We start from the raw sequence: 18115 nt of genomic DNA, 5'->3' as shown, positions 1-18115 counted from the left end.
CCCAAGATGTTGTTGCTGATGTGGTTGTTCAGGGCGGTATCTTTCCGCAGATGTGTCAGAAGGCAAACTCTGTTGTGAGAATCTCGTCGCCTGCGACTCGCTCAGTGCGTTCTGACTGTACCGCCCGCCTTGACTGTGCCCGTCCATATCCCCGGCAAATTCTCCACACGAAGCCTCTCGAAGATGAGCTTCGCGATTAGCCGGGGATAAGGATGCAGGTGAAGGATAAAAGGACGCCAGGGTGACGGCAGCGCACCAGCGGGAGGATTGTCGAATCAAAACACCTCCCACTTGGCACCGTCGGAGAATTTTTGAGGGCAGCGTTATCTTGCCAGGGGGATCCAGGTAACGGTCGAAGCACGCGAAGCACGATCATATGAAAGCCCGGATTTCGGAAATCAGTGACCGTGACTCGTTATGGAAACCTTGGGCGCTCAACTTGAGATATGATAGTCAAGTCACTTAGCGCAAGTGGTGTGCTGTGGGTGGTGGTGTGAAGTGTCGTATGGCGCCAAAGCTATAGGAAGAACCGGGGGCAAGCAGCTTTCCACAGTCCGAGGCCTGTACAGCATAAAGAATCGTGTGTAAGTGATTGGCAGAATGTGAAGCCACAGATCGAATAGTTCATGATTGGCAGGACCACCACACCATCGAGAGGCGAAGACAGACCAGACCGGGTCTGCAGAGCGAGGAGCTCACCGTCTATTCGTGATGCTGAAGAAAAATAATATTAAAAAAACTGGGCAACCGTTGTTGGCTTGAGCTTGGCAGAACGAAACGCCACGAATAGAGGACTTTGTAAAACGCCAATGGGGCGATTGTTGCCCACCCTTCGGTCCCGAATAACCCAGGCGGAGCGGATGGCAAGAGGTAACTAGCCCGACGGAGTAACTGAGAGGTCGGCGAGGCAGAGGCCTTTTGACCCGCCGATGTCGATGAGCAGAGCCGAGCGAGTGGGTTTGCCAGGAAGAGGGGTTATGCAGAGAGCCCTTGGGAAAATGAAGAAGGAGTACAAGAAATGGGGAGGAGGGGACTGTGATAAATTTGGCCGGGGCTAGATCTCGTGGTGTAAGAAAGTGGAATGTGAGTTGTCCACGCTGGAAGTGCTTGAATATAAGTCCTTTGTGTGGGAGGTGGGAGAGGCTGTCTTATATCGACAAGACTGAAGAGTCATTACCTCTAAATAGAACAAGAACGAAAGAGGATTTGGGGTAATTTGATAATAACACAAATAGGAACGTTGCGGAAGCTACACAACGCATGCATACTAATCCAGACCAGTGTAGTGGGCTCACAAGAGAGCTCTCCGCTGATTCACGTCTGGAGAAGAAAAATTGGGCGCCTGTCAATCACGAGCAAGACGACAATTGAGCCACACTATCTGGGATGAGCCTGGTAAGTGGCCAGGGAGGGGCGAGGAGCGAGGGGAGGGGAGGGGGTGTGCGTCTGTAAGGCCGTAACGTGCAGGCGTTGGCATGTACCATATGGTCCATTCGTAGGTTCAAGGGGAAAAGGGGCAAGATAGCGGAAGACAAAGTTCTTGGCTGAACATGGTTTACTTGATCTGCATGACAAAAACAGGCATTGCGAACCCGCTAGAGGTATCGTGAGGACGGCGGCCAGCAGCACGCAGAAGCTTCTTTGCAGCTAGTAGACCTGGGAGAGGCTTGCCCCAAGAAAAACGGGGGCTAGGATGTCCTGACATTTTGGATAGTTGAAGGACCGAAGAAAAGAGAAGCTTCTGCTAACATGGGTAAGGGTTTGGGGGACAACTATGTGGAGGTTGCGGAACCTAGAGCGTTTATGCGCAACCTGTTGACGACGGTCGACATGGCTGATACCCGCTCGAGTCAGTGAAGGTGAGAATTGCGTCGGTGTCGGCGAGGCAGAACCTTGAATCAAGCGAGAGTAAATGATTGATTAGGAAGAAAGCCAGCAGAGACAAGCCGCTAGAAGGTGGATTCGTCCCAAGAATGGCGAGCAGGCAGGTAGTTACCGATGGTACCGATGGCAGTAGAATGGCTTTTTGCTTAAGCCATGGGTGAAATGTGTAAGTGCAGCTGAAGACCGTTGGCGAATATTCCTGTTTTGAAGAGGAGATTTGCAACTAGTGGCTGAGACTTGCATCAAGCTAAGGCCGATGCAGGTGAGCATGAGTTTGCTAGGGGGTTTTGGCGTGCTTGACTCGGGGAGGTTGCGGCCTTGACCGAGATGTCGACAACGCGAAGTTAATAATTGTGGCGGCAGAGGCAGGGAGAGGCTTGTTTCATCAAGATGGGCGAACAGTGTTTTGCAGTGCGAGGGAGTCGGGAGATCCGGCCGAGAGCTGCGTCTTGACCGGGCCGCTGAGCTGCATGCACGGGCGATCCGGCACCTCGAAATGGTAGTTGGAGAGAGCGCGAGCGGAGCGGTAGGCGACGGACGGGGAGGAGAGCACGCGTTCGTGGCTTGACCCTGGCCCCAACAGGCGATGATTGGCAGGGTAGTTCCAGGGCAGAGGTGAAGCCGCCCGGTGTAGGTAGGTACGGAGTAGCTGAGCGGGATGCTACCAGCGCGCACCAGTAGGGACTACTAATAAACTAGCCAGTGTCAGTGTCGGTGCCAGCGGCTGCAGGAGGATTCGAGGGGTGTGAGGGTAAACCTTGTCTCGCATTACGTCGCTGTCAACGGTGCGGGAGAAAATAGGCCAGACTCTGGGCAACCGGGTTGGGGACTGACCAGCCATTCAGCAACAGCGAGGGAGCGACTTCCGCGCCAATGATACCCCCCCGTCAGTAGCATAAAGTTTACTGGGAAGGCCGGTGTTACGCCATTCCCCGCCGAGTTGGGGACGTTGGTGTCGAGCTGCCCAACAAAGGCTTGCTCATTTCCTGAATAAATCGCAAAGAGGGCATTGGATCGATCCCCATGCGGTATTGATAACTGTGGTGTCACCAGCATCTGTTGTTGGCTTGTCTTGATGGTGTCGGCCCCCAAGAGGCTGATATGGCCGGCATCCCCTAAACGGCAGGGCCGCGCCGACGCAAGATGAGCGGCAAAGTGCTGCTTGGAAGACATGAAGGGTTGGGCAATAGTTATTTGGGCAGAAGCGAGTCGCGGAAATGATTTCCGAGGCAGCAATTGGTGGCTACTGCGTTGCATGACATGCCATGACAGGCGAAGGCATGGCATGCATTTGAAGGCGCGGGTAGACGAAAACGCTCTGGTGTTAGCGAGGGCTCTAGACTGAGCCGGGGTCATGCGCATGCGCCTCTTTTAGCGACGGAGGGAGAGAGGAAGGATCGGGAGAAGAAAAGAAGAAAGCCACGGCGCAAAGATAGGCATCGGGGGGCCGTGATGTGGAGGCCGTTTGTTGTTGAGAGAAGGCTTGAAGGACTAATAAAAGTAGAGGTAGTAAGTAAGACCAGACTGACCAACCACGGCGACGGACAAACGGAGAATGGCAATCCGTAGCGAGAAGAACAGGCCAGAGAGCCAGCCTCAATCAGCAGAGGCTGGCGCGGAAGGACCGCCTTGACGAAGTAGCCCCGCTACCTGACAATGGGCGGGGCCCAGGAACTACCATATGAGGAAAGGTCCCGCCCTGGTCAAACATCTGGGACTTGACTTGGTAGCCGTAAGTACCCAGGTATTTTGGCCTACAAACCGGACAGCAAATTTACTAAACATTTTATTGTTAACCATTGGTTGTTTTGCATACGCGCATCCTGTAAGTACATATGTAACTTAACTTATCTAGGTACCTAGGCATCGCTGTGATTTTTAAGCCTTCTTTTTGTTGGCTTGAGTGGACGGGCTCGATGTACCTTACGTATTCAAATCCACAGATGGACTGTGGTGGGCCGCAATCAATCCCATGCAAATACTTACCGCACAGGCAGGTAGGTAATTGTCATTCATTGTTTCTCAGAAACAACTGCGGACACTGTAACTTGTCCCAAACGTCTTGCCATCAACCTATGTAACTAGTTTGTTGGGTACCTATGTACACCTACCTCGGCGCCTCGACCAGTTGCCAAGTACCTCAATCAATGCTGCCCTGCCCCACCAACGCCCTCGTTGCTCTGGCCCCTCGAAGCCGCCCCAGTCTTCAGCCCATATTTCTTCTCCCAAGCTTCTTTCCAAAGCCTGCGCACCAGTAGTCAAGCCTCAAACGACCGACCGCATGACAGCCGCCTTGCTTCAAACCTGCTATGTTTATGGGAGTAAGCCTCTTTCCATATTATACCCTGTCGCTCTCTTGATTCAGGTCTTTGCATCCTCAATCAATTCGAACCCAAGACGGCCCGAAATGCTGCTCACTGGCCAAGCCCGTTTGCCTACACACCAACGCACCCAAACAGTCGCCAAGCTACTCGTACCTTTATGCGCTCGAGGCATAATAGACGGACCGCACTAGAACATTCGCATTAACATTCTATGTTGTCAGACTATAATAAGAGCGCCTGTCCATGAGCATAAGCGTGGGATACTGTACCAGCAGCGCGGGTGGGATGACGATCTTGATCTTGGCACTACCGGGCGACCACGGATCCGGCAAGCAGGAACATGTCAATCGTCAAGTTTGCAATTTGCACAAGGCTGCCTCGCACTGTCCTTTCACGGACTGGCTTCCGCTCGCTCTATGGCTTGCCACATCGACTGGACGGAAGGACTGACGTACTCTACCACGCAATCAAGGCAACACAGATCCGATGGCTCCGGCACCTGCAGTATGCCGGCAACATATACGGGTATTGAAGAAAGCAAGGAACGGTCTTTTTCAGAAACGGGCCAAAAAGAGTCCTTCAAAAGTACATTTACAAGCCTGGCCACATTACCAATATTTGATGCTCGGCTAGTCTCCATCACGAAAACAAAACGGCAGTTTCGATGCATCACGCCATGCGCCATGTTGCGCAAAGAACACTCTTCTCTTCGGTGCTATGCGAACAAGACTAGCGCATTTGGGCAATTGACTGCATACATACTTCCTCAGATTATTAAGCTGATTTTCGTTTCTATTCAAGCATCAGCTGCGACGCCTGAGCAATGATTGATCTCCCTTGCAAGCGCAGGACGAGGCGGAAAAAATGTCGTAGCCAAGCCAACGCCCGTTCTTGGGCTTAAGACCCGACCGAAAGAACCTATGAGCGAACCGCTACTCCGAGGTGTTAGGGCCCCGGCTTGCCAGATTTGGCCCTGGTAAAATTTCTTTATGGTGGTTTGCGATTCTCATTCAATGGACGTTTACCGGAATTGGGAAAAGATGAGAGAGCCGCCGCCTTTGCGATCTCGTGCAGCGCGTCGAATTTTACAACTCCTCATGGTCTAGCTGGCGCGGGCAAGGCCCGCTGTGGAATTCCATGATCCCATAACAGTAGCTCACCGATTTTCGATGAGGTAGGTACCCGGCCTGCCGGCCCGGCCAGCACGGAGCACAGAAGGTGACGAACCGAGTCCCATATCGGCACCCTGGTGGCGCCTAGCCTTGCTGATTAGTTAGTTGCCTGCCGGCCATGCTTTCCACCCCTGCAACTTGCGAACTGCCGCGTTCTGCTGAAATACGAGTCGCTTGGGTACTGCAGCCTTGAAGCCATGTTGTTATCAATACTGGAAACTTGGCGATTAGTGCTGCAAAGCTTGGCCTACGGCTGTTGCATCCGCCCCATCCACACAACCCTTGATCAGTGAGCACGGTGGTTTCCACTCTCCCCGCAACTCGGCAGCCCCAAAGACCCTTGGATGCTTGAACAATTGTCAAACCTGTTTCAACGATGCTGGCTAGTGAAGACAAAAAGCACTGAGCAGGCCAACTAATAGATAGGTTGCTTCTGCAATGATCTGGCTAACCGCGTGTGGCTTCCAACTGCATTCAGCAGACTGCTGAAACTAAAGAGCTTGTGCGACAAAAGAATTGGGGGATGGATGGTCTCTAAAGTGCAGCTGTAACTGTCACTTGAGCCAGATGGCACGTGATGACTTCCAAGGCCGCGCGACCATGCAGCCGAAATATGCTAAGCTGCATATTCCAACATTGAATTATTTGGACTGGCATGTGGCGGGACACCTCTCCTGGTATCCGGATCCCTGTTGGGCAGCTATTTTTCAACGACCATACGAACCCAGGGACTTTTGAACGAACTACCCACGTATTGCGCTGGTTTTTAGGGCTTTAGACATGCAGGCGCTCCCCACGCAGCACCGGCCAGTCAGTTGCCAGGCCTGAGGCTGCTTGACGATTTGTCCTTGCTGCCCCCTGCCATTCTCCGATGAACAGCAGGCCCTTCTGTTACATATCGGCCGGCGGAGCGCACTTTTCAGAGAGCCGTTGTCGATGAACTAGAGGCTAATAACTAGTGCACAGGAATTGTTCAGATTAAAAGGGATCCGTGCAGAACCCCCGGTCATCTCATTGCTCTAGGTTATGTGATTGGAGGGAATATTTGGTTTAGATGCAGCAGTCGAGACCATCCGCGAGAAGCGGCGATACGATACGACTTACCAATAGTTTTGCGGCAACCATACCAAGATATACACTACTTGGCAGCACCGTTGCCGTCATACGATAGCCACAATAACCACTTACCAACGAAATGGGCACGTATCGTACGAACACTCCATTCGCTATGACATGTTTCGATCTGCGTGACATTGCACACCAAGAGAATCCCACACACCGCAAATTGCAGGATTCGCGCTGCGGACGAAAGGCTGGTCAGGGGATCTGGAAGCGTTATAAGTGCCAACTCGATAATGCCGAAGTACAGTAAGCCTATATGGAAACTCAAAACTGCCGTAAATAGAGGCCCGACATCCATCGGGTAGGGCAGTGTGCGTTGTGTCTCAGTTGGGGACTGGATGTCACTGTGAGCACGCTGGATTGAGACTTGAGCCCTACAACGGAGATGCATCTCGACGTCGGAGACTTTCTCCCTGGCCCTGGGCGGAGGCAGCGCAGGTATTTGCCCTTTACGGGATCTAGCCTCATTGCATGAAGGCCCAGAATATGCATCGAGATGCCCATAAGACGCTTTCTAGGATCCTAGCTGAGCTCGCTTCGGGGAGCTCCTCTTCGAGCAAGACGAGCTTGTTTGACGTCCATGTACGACGAGTTCAGGACCTTCCTGTAGTAGCTTGGCACGCCTGCGGGTAACCGGGTATTGGCGCAGCCTGATTGGGGGTTCGAGACAAGAAAGCGTTGGAGAAGAGGAAACAACAATTTCCCTATTCTCTCTCATCGCCACAGGGCTTTTCCCCAGTCGTCGGCAAAAAGGAGTGGGAGCTACGTCACCCTCGTCAGGCCCCTTGAATTGAGGCTCCTTGAATGGAACCGCTATTTCATGAGGCTTAAATTTATCGATGAAACGGCATCATTGGCGTCAGCCGCATTGGGGAGGGGGGCGTGTGAGTAAAAGCATGGGGAAAAATAGAAACGCTTTCTTTAGCTATAACTACACTGGATGGTCATGCATGCAGCGAAAATGATAATGTACATTGGTAGCGGGGGTGACCAGGATAGGGCATCTGCGCGCCTCTGACAGGATCGAACGTCCGGGGCCGGGAGGTGGCGTAGCGAATGACACCCCCCGGCCTCCGCCATGTAAGCCGTACGAACCGTAGGGAAAATTTGCCGTTGGATTTTGTCTCTGCCTCCTTCTAACGCTTGACCCAGGCCGGGCTCTTGCGAGCCTTGACGTGGCCATGCAGCTTTCTCTCCACCTTTCTGGGATCACGCGTGATGCAGCCGGCTATTGATGCGGAAAAGAAGAAAGAGAGAGCAGGTTAGCAAACAAGAGGCCTCTTCATGAGCGGTCAGGGGCCGGCCCTGGGGAGGAATGCATTTTGCAGCCGTTACTCACCTTTGCGCAGAGCGGGCTTCAGAGCGGGCTCGTGTGCCAGGAGGCCCTTCGCGACGGCCATGGTCATGGCCTCGGCCTGGCCCGTGGTGCCGCCGCCCTCGACCAGCGCCCAGACGTTGTACTTGTCCAGGCGGCCCGTCGCCAGGAGCGCCCAGATGGCGCTCTCGCGGTCGTGCACGCGGCCAAACGCCTCACCGAGCGTCTTGCCGTTCACGAGCACCTCGCCGGTGCCCTCGACGACAAACGCGCGCGCCGGTCCACGGTCAGCGGCCGCGCCACGTTGAGCAGCGCGTTGACGGGCCGGGTGAAGCGCGCGACGGCCGCCGTCACCTCGGCCGGCGCGAGCGACGGCTCGATGCAGTGCAGCCGCCGCACCACGCGCATCACCTGCGAGAAGTGCGATGCCTTGATCGACTCGCCGAGCTCCCGCCGCATCGCCTCGAGGCGGAGCCACGGCATTTGCGCCGCCTCGGCGGGGGCCACGGTGGGCAGGTGGTTGTGTCGCGCCAGCAGCCGGGACAGCTGGATGTGCAGGTCGTTGAACTGCGGCGTCCGCGAAAAGTACGACGGCGTCGAGGGCACGGCGCGCGCGTGCATCACGCCGACGTGCGGGATGCGGATCGCCTCGAGCTGAGCCTTGAGGCTGCCATTGTTGTCAAAGCTCGACGTGTCATTGTCGTTGCTGGTCGTCGTAGTTGTCGTCGTGAGGCACCTGATCGCTAGGGGTGTTGAGGGCGCAGCTCGCTTCGTGGCCGCGGACAGCCATTGCGAGCCCAGAGAGGGCTTCTTGCACCGCAATTGGCGCAGGCTCCCGCTGACACTGGCCATTTCTGCTTCGATTGGTGTTTTCGTAGATCCGAGTCGCTCGGTGCGCTCTCTTCTGATGGGTTCGACAGGGACTCAGAGCCCTTGTTCTTCGAAAACCCTTTGTTGCCCAGCTTCAGCGCCACATCACGTGGCGATTAGATACCATTTAGGACCCCCAGCCACTCGTCGCCACCGTTGCCGTTGCTGTAGGAGCCCACCATGCGCGGGGCCAAATTTGTTCCACCATAAAAATTTCCTCACATCGTTGCGGGTCTCAGGACAGCTTTTCCCTCCTCGAAGTCCTGTTCACTCCAATTCTCACGCACATTACAAGTCGTTGATCAACTGAGTTAAACAGTCAAAATGGCTTTCGGAACTCTCTTCACTACCGAGGTAAGAATACTTCCTTCATGACGCTCATGTCATCTACTCTCGCCCAACAGACGAGTCGCTGACAGCTCCGTCAGGGCAACGGCCGCTCCATCGCCATCCAGGCTGTCGCCAAGGCCAACGGCCTCGACGTCAAGGTCACCACCGTCGACCTGACTGCTCCTCGCACTCCCGAGCACCTGACTGGCAGCCCTGTCGGACGTGTCCCTGCCTTCGTCGGCGAGGACGGCTTCACCCTCCACGAGGCTGTTGCCATTGCCATCTACTGTACGTGACTCAAATTTCTCGCTCGCAAGCTTTACCCCTCATCTCGTGGCCCATTTTGGCCCGTGCCCTCGTGTGATGACCAAGCCTTTTATTATACAGTTATCCCTATCTGAATTTCTTTGTGTGGATATTGCCTAACTTCTGACGTTGCTTTTGCAATTGCTCTGTTTGCTCTTTGACAATGGCCAGTTGGGCAGACGCTGACATGAAACAGTCACCTCTCAGAACGAGAAGACCACCCTCCTCGGCAAGACCAAGCAGGAGTAAGCAGACACTCGCTGAATAACTATAGAAATATTCATACTGACTCTTCATAGCTACGCCTCCATCCTCAAGTGGATGTCCTTCTTCAACACCGATCTCCTCAACGCCCTTGCTGGGCAATATGTCCCCCTCCTCGGCCGTGCTCCCTACAACAAGCAGGCTGTTGATGAGTGCGCCAAGAAGACTGACCAGGCCGTTGCTGTCGTCGAGAAGTACCTCGTCGAGCACACCTACCTGGTTGGTGAGCGTCTGACTCTGGCCGATCTCTTCGCTGCTGGCATCATCAGCTCCGGCTTCAAGTTCTTCTACGACACCAAGTGGCGCCAGGCCAACCCTGCTACCACCCGCTGGTACGAGACCATTGTCAACCAGCCTATCTACTCCGACATTGTCGGCAAGGTGGAGTTCATTGACAAGGTTGCTCTCCCCAACGTCGCCCCTAAGAAGGCCGAGGCCCCCAAGGCTGCTGCCGCCCCCAAGGCTGCTGCTGCCGCCCCTGCTGCCGACGCTGAGGATGCCCCTGCTCCCAAGCCCAAGCACCCTTGCGAAGCTCTTGGCAAGTCCAGCTACGCCCTTGACGACCTCAAGCGCTTCTACTCCAACAACGATACCCCCGTTGCCATGAAGTACTTCTGGGAGACCGTCCCCTTCGATGAGTACTCCATCTGGAAGGTTGACTACAAGTATAACGACGAGCTTACCCTCACTTTCATGTCCAACAACCTCATTGGTGGCTTCAACACTCGTCTGGAGGGCTCCCGCAAGTACGTCTTCGGTACTGCCTCCGTCTACGGCGAGAACAACGACTCTGTTATCCAGGGTGCCTTTGTCATCCGTGGCCAGGACTACCTCCCCGTCTTCGACGTTGCCCCCGACTACGAGAGCTACAGCTTCACCAAGCTTGACCCCAAGAAGGAGGAGGACCGCGCATTTGTCGAGGCCAACTGGGGCTGGGAGAAGCCTGTCGTCGTCAACGGCAAGGAGTACGCCCACGCCGATGGCAAGGTCTTCAAATAAACGATTGAATAATGAATTGGACTGGGTAACGAGGCATGTGGATCATGGGTTGATGACTGGGAAAATGAATTACGAGCTGCATATGTGCTATTCATGAATGAAGCTAGCATGCTTGCATTGTAATGACCATGGGATTGGATGTCGGTAAACAATGGAATGGTCCGTCCGGTAAACACGAGTACACAGCAATACACAAAAGGCGTACATGTTGCCGTGTTCAAATTGGCCCGGTTCTTAACAAGTGATGGCTGTCTTGATTACTACACGAGTAATACGAGACGATGAAATGCTTGCCTAGTAAATGCTTTATGAATTCCACCTGTATACCATACATATATCTCAATATGACCCAACTCCGCGCCGCTTTTGCAGCGACGCTGTACTTGATCGTTCCTTCAATGCCTGGGAAGCCACCAGCGGAAGCTGTACCTTTACCTATAAATGTCGACCAGCAAATCCCGAGGAAAAATGGAAACTCGATTCCTCATTCTTCACCACCCCTTCAGCCATCTGAACTCTTCGTCCTTCTGAAACCGTCGACTATTGCTGTGCGTGTGTATGTGCATGCGGCCTTTCGTGCCTCAATCACCCAGCCACCAAGAAACAACTTCCACCAAACCGCCTTACGACAGGCTGTAGTTTGAATCGAGCTGGAAGGGCTTCTCCCGAATGTAGCGGCTAATGTTCGCCTGGTACGCGAGCTCGTTGATGTAGTCGTGCACCTGCGGCAGCACGAACGGGCTCTCGGCGTCGGGGCCGAGGTACTCGGGGATGCGCAGGAGGTTGTGCGGCTCGCTGCGGGCCTTTTCCGTCGAGTCGTCGACCAGCACCGTGTTGCTCTGGTCCCAGCGACCCGCGGCGCCGCCGCGACGTCCGGCGTCCGGGTGGGCGGCGGCCACTTTCGGGTCCGCCCAGACGCGCGTGAGCCGCTTGTAGCACTGCACGCGGGCGTCGTAGTCCTCGCTGGAGAGCCCGAAGCGGTCGCGGCCCCAGACGACGACGCAGGCGCGGCGCTGCTCGGGGGTTAGCAGGCTGGCGACCATGCAGTTCACGTTCTCGGGCCGCGCGGAGGACCACACGGCGACGGCGAAGTTGCGCAGCAGGTAGTCCATGAAGACGCGGGCGTGCGGGCGCGCGACGAAGCGCGACGGCGCGCGCGCCTTGTTGGGCCGGTACAGAAGCGTGCCGTTGAGGTCCATGACGACGAGGATGCGGCGCGGGCGCAGGAGGCGGGAGACGGGACCGCCAGCGCGGCGGAGGTAGGAATTGCTGGGCTCGGGCACTCCGCCGGACTCGGCGCTGGGGACGGTGACTTTGTCCCGCGGAAGGACCTTTCTGGCGGCTTTGGATCTGCCATAAATTGTTAACAAAAGATGTGATAAGTAGGGAGGGGGAGGATGATATACTTTGTGATCCTTGTGACTTGCGCGACTTCGGGCGGACTCGTTATCTTTACGCCGTTTGGAGGCTCGGCAGCCGCCTGTGTAGCCTCTACTTCTGCCTCATCCTGCTTTGTCTCTGCCTCATCCTGCTTCTGTTCTGCCCCATCTTGCTTCTTTTCCTTTGGCCCTTTCTTCTTGAGTTCGGTGACTTGAACGATAGTCGTGTCTTTCTGTGTCACTACCAATGCGGCGGCTTTCTTCTCCCTGCGACGTTTCCACGCCGGCGGCCTGCCACTTTTTGATTTCGCGGGCGCGTTTTGAGCGTCAACGGCGGCCAGCGCCGATTGTTGCTGGCTCACGGCCACGACCTCCACAGTCGCCATCTCGTATTTGAACTGTTTTGCTGGCTGTATTTGGAGGCAGTCTGCATGCTCACGGCGCGCTGCAGTGCTGGAAAAGGCGCGGGCAACACAAAGTGTAGCGGACGAGATGGGGTTGGGTGAATTCAGATGCCAGGTTGAGAGAGTAGAGAAGAAGGAGAGCCGGTGAAGAGGCGGCATGCGAAATCGGGGGTTTTATGCAGTCCCAGTGTGACTTGGCTGAGACGACTGTGGCTTGCTTCAATAACTCGACACTTAAATAAAGGAGCAAGCGGAAATCGTTGATACAGGTAAAACAGTCAATAAATAAAGTGATGGTAGCAAACAGTAAAATCGATATATTTTTAGCGTCCCTGAAACTGGATTGGCCGGCGCTATGTGACTGGTGCAGCTTTAATAAACTCCCATAACTACGTTAGTTCGTGGCTTATCGATAGCCAAGAGCCTTGCAGTTAGTGGCCAGCAACTGCCCGCTACATCTCGAAAATTATTTCAAAGCTGTTTTCTTTGCAAACACCCTGATACACAAAAGAGCACCACCACTATGCCGCCGAAACGAAAAGCCCAACCTCTTGGGTTGAATAGAAGGGTCCGCCCTCGACGCGAGGAAGACTGGAATCTCGAGCCTGAGTCGGAGAGCCAGCAGACTGACGATGACGATGTCTCAGAGGAAGACATTGGCGAGCAAGAGAGTGAGGGCGAGAACTCGTCTGATGCTAAAGACGACGAAGATTCAAACGTAAGAACTATTGTAGTGTCACTTTTTTTGTTCAGACATGCCGCTAACGACACACAGTCTGAATCAGAAGAGGATGCCCCTCCCAAAATTGATCTCTCCTCGGTATCATTCGGAGCCCTAGCTCGCGCGCAATCATCCATGCCCGCCACAAGCCGACGAGCAAAGAAGAACAAGAAAGCAGACTCCGACTCCGACTCTGAAGAACCCAAAATGACCCTTCGCGAGCAAGCCGAAGCCCGTCGACTCAAAAACAAGGCCGCCGCCAAGCCCGGCCGCACATCCAAGCACGCGCCGCAGGAGCAGTCCTCCAAGAAGCCCGTCTCGCGGCGCCGCGAGATCCTCGCCGACCCGCGACGCAAGCCGCGCGACCCGCGCTTCGACCCGCTCATGGGCACCGTCGACGAGGACAAGATGCGGCGCGCCTATGCCTTTCTCGACGACTACCGCGACAGCGAGATGGCCGACCTCAAGGCGCAGATCAAGAAGACCAAGAACCCCACGGAGAAGGAGGCGCTGAAGCGGCAGCTGCTGTCGATGGAGTCGCGGAAGAAGGCGCAGAAGAAGCGCGACGAGGCGGGCGAGGTGCTGCGCGCGCACAGGGAAAAGGAGAAGGAGCTGGTGGCGCAGGGCAAGCAGCCGTTCTACCTGAAGAAGAGCGCGCAGAAGACGCAGCTGCTGACCAAGCGGTTCACGGATATGAGCAAGGGCCAGGTGGACCGCGCGATCGAGAGGAAGCGGAAGAAGGTGGCGGGCAAGGAGAGGAAGGAGTTGGATAGCCTGGTTCGCCCAAGGGATAGGCGCTGAACGAGGGACACGGGAGGCAAGAGTTTGTTCGAAGAGGGCATTAAATTATGATGAGAGAGATACCCAACGCTCCATGACCACCGAAATCTAAAAAGAGTCTATAAAATACATATAGAGTGGTCTGTAATTCCACTTGCTCATCTCGTGTGTTCTCTCCTATTACAACTATGTAGTGTACATGATGCTGCTTCCCATCAGCAGTGCCGCTTTTACTCGACGTAGCCAGACTTTGCCACGGCCATTTCAAACATCTCGCGGCACCGTACCTTGCTGCCGAGCTTCGCGCAAAGCAGGAACGCGCCGCTCAGCTTGCGGTGCAGGCTGTACGTCTCCTCGGGCGGCGGCGCCAGGCGCTCCTGGAGCATGACGGGGATGAGCGCCTTGACGCGCTCCGTGATGGTCTGGTCGTGGAAGTCGTAGACGTCCGGCGCGGACGCCAGGAACGGCTCCGCGAGCGTCAGCACCGACCGCACGTGCGCGTCGACCATGGCGCGGCTCTCGTGTCCCGTCAGGTAGCCGAGCTCCTCGGAGAGGCCGCGGACGGCCTCGCGGTCCGACCGCGACGCGGCTGCCAGCAGCCGCACGTACAGCCGCACGAACGCCTCGGGGAACTCGCGCGACGCGCCAAAGTCGAGCAGCTCGAGGCGCCCGCTGGCGGCGTTGTACAGGAAGTTGGTCCAGTTGGGGTCCGTCTGCATGAAGCGGAACTCGGTGATCTCGCGCAGGCAGAGCCGCAGCAGCTGCGTGCCGATCCAGTCGCGCTGCGCCTGCGAGAAGGAGCCGGCGCCGCGCGTGACGCCCACGCCGTCGAGGAAGTCCATGGTCAGCACGTGCCGGCCGGACGCCTCCGGGTACACCGCTGGCGCCTCGAAGATGGCCTCCTCGCCGGCCAGCAGCTCGCGGTAGCGCGTGGCGCACGCCGCCTCGCGCTCGTAGTCGCACTCCCAGCCAAGCTCCAGCCGGGCGTTGTCGATGGTCTTGTTAAGGTATAGGCCGCGTGGGAGCAGCTTAGTGGCGGTCAGCAGCACGCTGAGGTTGTCGAGGTCCGAGTTGATCGAGTCGGCCACGCCGGGGAACTGGACCTTGACGGCAACGCGGCGCCCGTTGGACTTGAGCCGCGCCTTGTGCACCTGCCCGATGGACGCCGCCGCGATGGGCGTCTCCTCGAACTCGGAGAAGAGCTCGCGCCAGTCGGCGCCCAGGTTGTCGCGGAGGACGCGGTCGCGCTGCCACGCGGGCATGTAGTCGGCGCGGTCCTGCACGCGCTGCAGGACCTCCTGCAGCGGCGCGGGCAGCATCTTGGAGTCCTGGAAGCTCATCATCTGCCCGAGCTTGAGCGCCGCGCCGCGCATGCGCGACAGCTTGGACACGAGCCGCTCCAGGTTGCCGCCGCTGAGCAGCACGCTGCCCTGCCCGCCGCCACCAAAGGCCCGGCTCACGCTCTCCGATACGGCGCCGCCGAACAGGCCGGCGGCGAGGCCGCCGTAGTTCCACAAGCGGCTTATGCGCGTCGAGGGAACGCTGGACTCCCTGAGCTGGTAGGCCGGCCTCGCGTCGCCGCCGTCCTGGACAGGCTCTGCGGAGGCCTCGCTGATGGGCTGCTCTGGTGCCTGTGCTGCCGCTACTTCCGGTTCAACAACTGGTCTAGGCTCCTGTAGCGGTTCAGTAGTCTCATTGGTTGGCGGAGCTTCTGTTCTAACGACGATTGGCTCCCGGGGAAGAGGAGGGGAGCTTCCCCAGTGCCGTAACGGGTGCTCCTTGGCCGGACCGCAAGCCGAAGCAGCGGCCTGCTGGTGGCGTTGCTTGCGCACCGAGTCCAGAATCTGAGAACCCCGTGTTGTGTGGAATATATTGACATCGACGTCGCTAGGGAGGCCTAGATCCTCGACATTGGGCCTCGCGGCAGCATTAAACTCGCGCGACGCTTGTGCATATCTGCTCTCCGTCGTCGGCTCCGGAGCAGGTGGCGGGGCTGCCGCCGGTGGTGGTTCTGTCCTCGGCGCGTTGGTATCGGATCCGGCAATGTTGGCTTTGATCGATTTAAGCTCGGCGTTGAGATGCTTGGAGGCTTCTGCGCCGGCGGCCTCGGCCTTGTTCTTCAGATCGACGACGGCCGTCGCAGTGCCACCTCGGTATCGCTGCAGCTGGCGTCCGCGGAGGGCAACATGCTTGGTGGCGACGGAGCGCGAGGCGCTCAGCACCGCGGCTAGATCAATTGCTAGATCCGCGAGCCTCATGTCGGGTGTGTCGTGTTGACGGAAGGATCGGTCCGCATGAAACAAGTCGTGACGTCGAAGTGCTTTTGGAGCTTCTGATAGCTTGCTGGTGGACCCTGGAAAACTTGGTCCATCGGCTACTTATGCAGCTAAGCGATCTCAGTTTTGCGTTATTCACCCGACAAATGTAGCTTGAGATGAATTCGTTCATTCAATCATAATTTCTATCTAGATATATGGATTTTATTACAAGACTGTTGTGCTATGTGAGCTTGCTGCTGTTAGGCTTGCTGGCCTTGCGTAATGAGGAGCCTCGCCGTAGTGGCGTTTCCTGCCACGACTGACCAAACGAGTTTCCTGGCGTGCTTCCTTTTGGGGTCCCCATTTTGCTCCAAAGACGCTTAGCTGCCGGTGTCAGTTCCCCTGATACTCGCGGGCTGCTCGGAAACTTGGGAACTGCCAAGTGCTCAGAGCGGCCGGTGAAGCCATTGCGGGAAGACTCTCGTTTGGATTTGGCTATCCGATCCACCATCCTTTCATGCAAAACATCCTTCTTCCCCCGTTCCTGTATTTTGAAGGGGTTATTTGAATCGCCGGGACCCAGATCAATGATGGCTTCCTCTTTAGTGGGAGAGTCGTAGTCATCTTCGTCGTCCACGAAAGCATAGCCATTGACTCGCGGTGTTTCGCCACCACCGGCCATGCTGGAGACTGAGTCTTTCACACGAGGCCTTCCAGCAATGGCGTCCCTTATGGAGGACATTGTGGGTGAGGGCGGACGCTGTGGGATGTGAGGCTGCGGAACTCTGGTATTCGCATAGACAACTGTTTTTGGCCCCGATCTGGATGCTTCTTCAGCAGCCTGTGCCCTGGTCTTGACGCCATCCGCAAGATCCTTTGGCCCAAACATCAGGTCGTTTTGGGGTTCTGATTTCCAGCTATCCGGTCGCGCCGGCCGATCATCGCCATCTTTGATCGCTAGCCTGTCGCGTTTGATGAAGCCATCGTCGATGAGTTTCCCGTCTTGCGCTAAACGCTCTATGACTGCTTTCTGTGCAATCATTTGCTTGGATGGCATCTTGTTGCCGCCCCACAGCCAAGCATACTTGCCAGCCCTTTTCTGATTTTGTTTGTCAATGAGTTTGTAAAAGCTTTCATTGTCTTCGCTGGTGTATGTTGCTTGAAACTTTGTGAGACTCATGTGCGCTCCCACCGCTGGGCGTCGTTCCTCGACGGCCTGTGTCGCAACAGACATTGGCGTATCACCCACATCTGTCATTGGTGTTTTGCCAGCGTCTACATGTCGGCGTGGCCTGGAATCACCCCTCTCCTTCTTCAGTGCATCGGCGTGGCGTAGCCTTTGACCTGCGCTTGATATCCAGGCTGGATCCTTTGAGTCGAGAGCGTCCAAGTAGTCTTGCTGTATTTCCGACTCATACAAGCCGGGATAGAAGTCTCTGGCTATAATTTGTGAGAGAGCCTCGGTGTATTCGTCTTCATCGAGTACTTTTTTTGGTCTCTTGATCTTCTTGACCGGCGGTGGAGGAGCCATTAGTTCCATATCCTTGCGCTTCTTAGTCAGGGCGTTTGATGAAGTAGATTCAGCCATGGTGCCGGTGCTGGTGATTATTCTTGGATGAGCGTATAGTTCTATGCGTTGGAAGGTATCCAAAATGTAGTCATGGCATGCTGACGGGATACGACGTGAGCAAGGCGGGTGAGTGTTTGGGATAATTGCGATGACATCTCTAGGCAGCTAGATGGATGGATGGTCAAGGCATGAGAGATATGCACTTATCCGAGTCATTCTAGAGACTGACCATTTGCAGTGGGTTTAAGGCTTCAGGCGCCAAGGTTTAAATTTAGTGGCAATTTACAGTGGCTGCATTGGTCAGGTTAGTGGCAATCAGCACCTGGTTGCGCAGTGGTAGTGGTCAGCCCGCTGGAGATGCTGCAGAAGCGCTGCGGTGGAACCTTCCAGGGCCCGCGGCTCGCCCCGCTGACCACA

General features: G+C 55.9%; 6 protein-coding genes across 6 annotated transcripts; 2 read left to right on the top strand and 4 right to left on the bottom strand.

Moving 5' to 3' along the window:
• Positions 1-7638: 7638 nt before the first annotated feature.
• ISF_02145 (37S ribosomal protein S9) lies at positions 7639-8607 on the bottom strand (the record flags this gene model as incomplete). The annotated part of the gene is made up of 3 exons (XM_018845752.1): positions 7639-7730; positions 7842-8484; positions 8554-8607. The coding sequence occupies 3 exons, from the start codon at positions 8605-8607 to the stop codon at positions 7639-7641; spliced, it is 789 nt and encodes a 262-aa protein (XP_018707475.1).
• A 404-nt stretch (positions 8608-9011) lies between these two features.
• Positions 9012-10586, top strand: ISF_02144 (elongation factor 1-gamma; the record flags this gene model as incomplete). The annotated part of the gene is made up of 4 exons (XM_018845751.1): positions 9012-9041; positions 9116-9305; positions 9520-9568; positions 9623-10586. The coding sequence occupies 4 exons, from the start codon at positions 9012-9014 to the stop codon at positions 10584-10586; spliced, it is 1233 nt and encodes a 410-aa protein (XP_018707474.1).
• A 623-nt stretch (positions 10587-11209) lies between these two features.
• Positions 11210-12351, bottom strand: ISF_02143 (NIF domain protein; the record flags this gene model as incomplete). Its single annotated transcript, XM_018845750.1, has 2 exons — positions 11210-11936; positions 11993-12351. 2 exons carry the CDS (start codon positions 12349-12351, stop codon positions 11210-11212), a joined length of 1086 nt encoding a protein of 361 aa, XP_018707473.1.
• A 541-nt stretch (positions 12352-12892) lies between these two features.
• Positions 12893-13891, top strand: ISF_02142 (hypothetical protein; the record flags this gene model as incomplete). The annotated part of the gene is made up of 2 exons (XM_018845749.1): positions 12893-13087; positions 13145-13891. The coding sequence occupies 2 exons, from the start codon at positions 12893-12895 to the stop codon at positions 13889-13891; spliced, it is 942 nt and encodes a 313-aa protein (XP_018707472.1).
• Positions 13892-14100: 209 nt separating this feature from the next.
• ISF_02141 (abc-1) lies at positions 14101-16128 on the bottom strand (the record flags this gene model as incomplete). The annotated part of the gene is made up of 1 exon (XM_018845748.1): positions 14101-16128. The coding sequence occupies one exon, from the start codon at positions 16126-16128 to the stop codon at positions 14101-14103; it is 2028 nt and encodes a 675-aa protein (XP_018707471.1).
• A 241-nt stretch (positions 16129-16369) lies between these two features.
• Positions 16370-17716, bottom strand: ISF_02140 (Nuclear protein DGCR14; the record flags this gene model as incomplete). The annotated part of the gene is made up of 1 exon (XM_018845747.1): positions 16370-17716. One exon carries the CDS (start codon positions 17714-17716, stop codon positions 16370-16372), a length of 1347 nt encoding a protein of 448 aa, XP_018707470.1.
• Between the last annotated feature and the right edge of the window lie 399 nt (positions 17717-18115).

The sequence above is a fragment of the Cordyceps fumosorosea genome (genome assembly GCF_001636725.1).
Source record: "Cordyceps fumosorosea ARSEF 2679 chromosome Unknown scaffold_3, whole genome shotgun sequence".
Taxonomy (NCBI): Eukaryota; Fungi; Ascomycota; class Sordariomycetes; order Hypocreales; family Cordycipitaceae; genus Cordyceps; species Cordyceps fumosorosea.
Note: the sequence above shows the minus strand (reverse complement) of the source record. Positions and strands in the feature narration are given on the sequence as shown.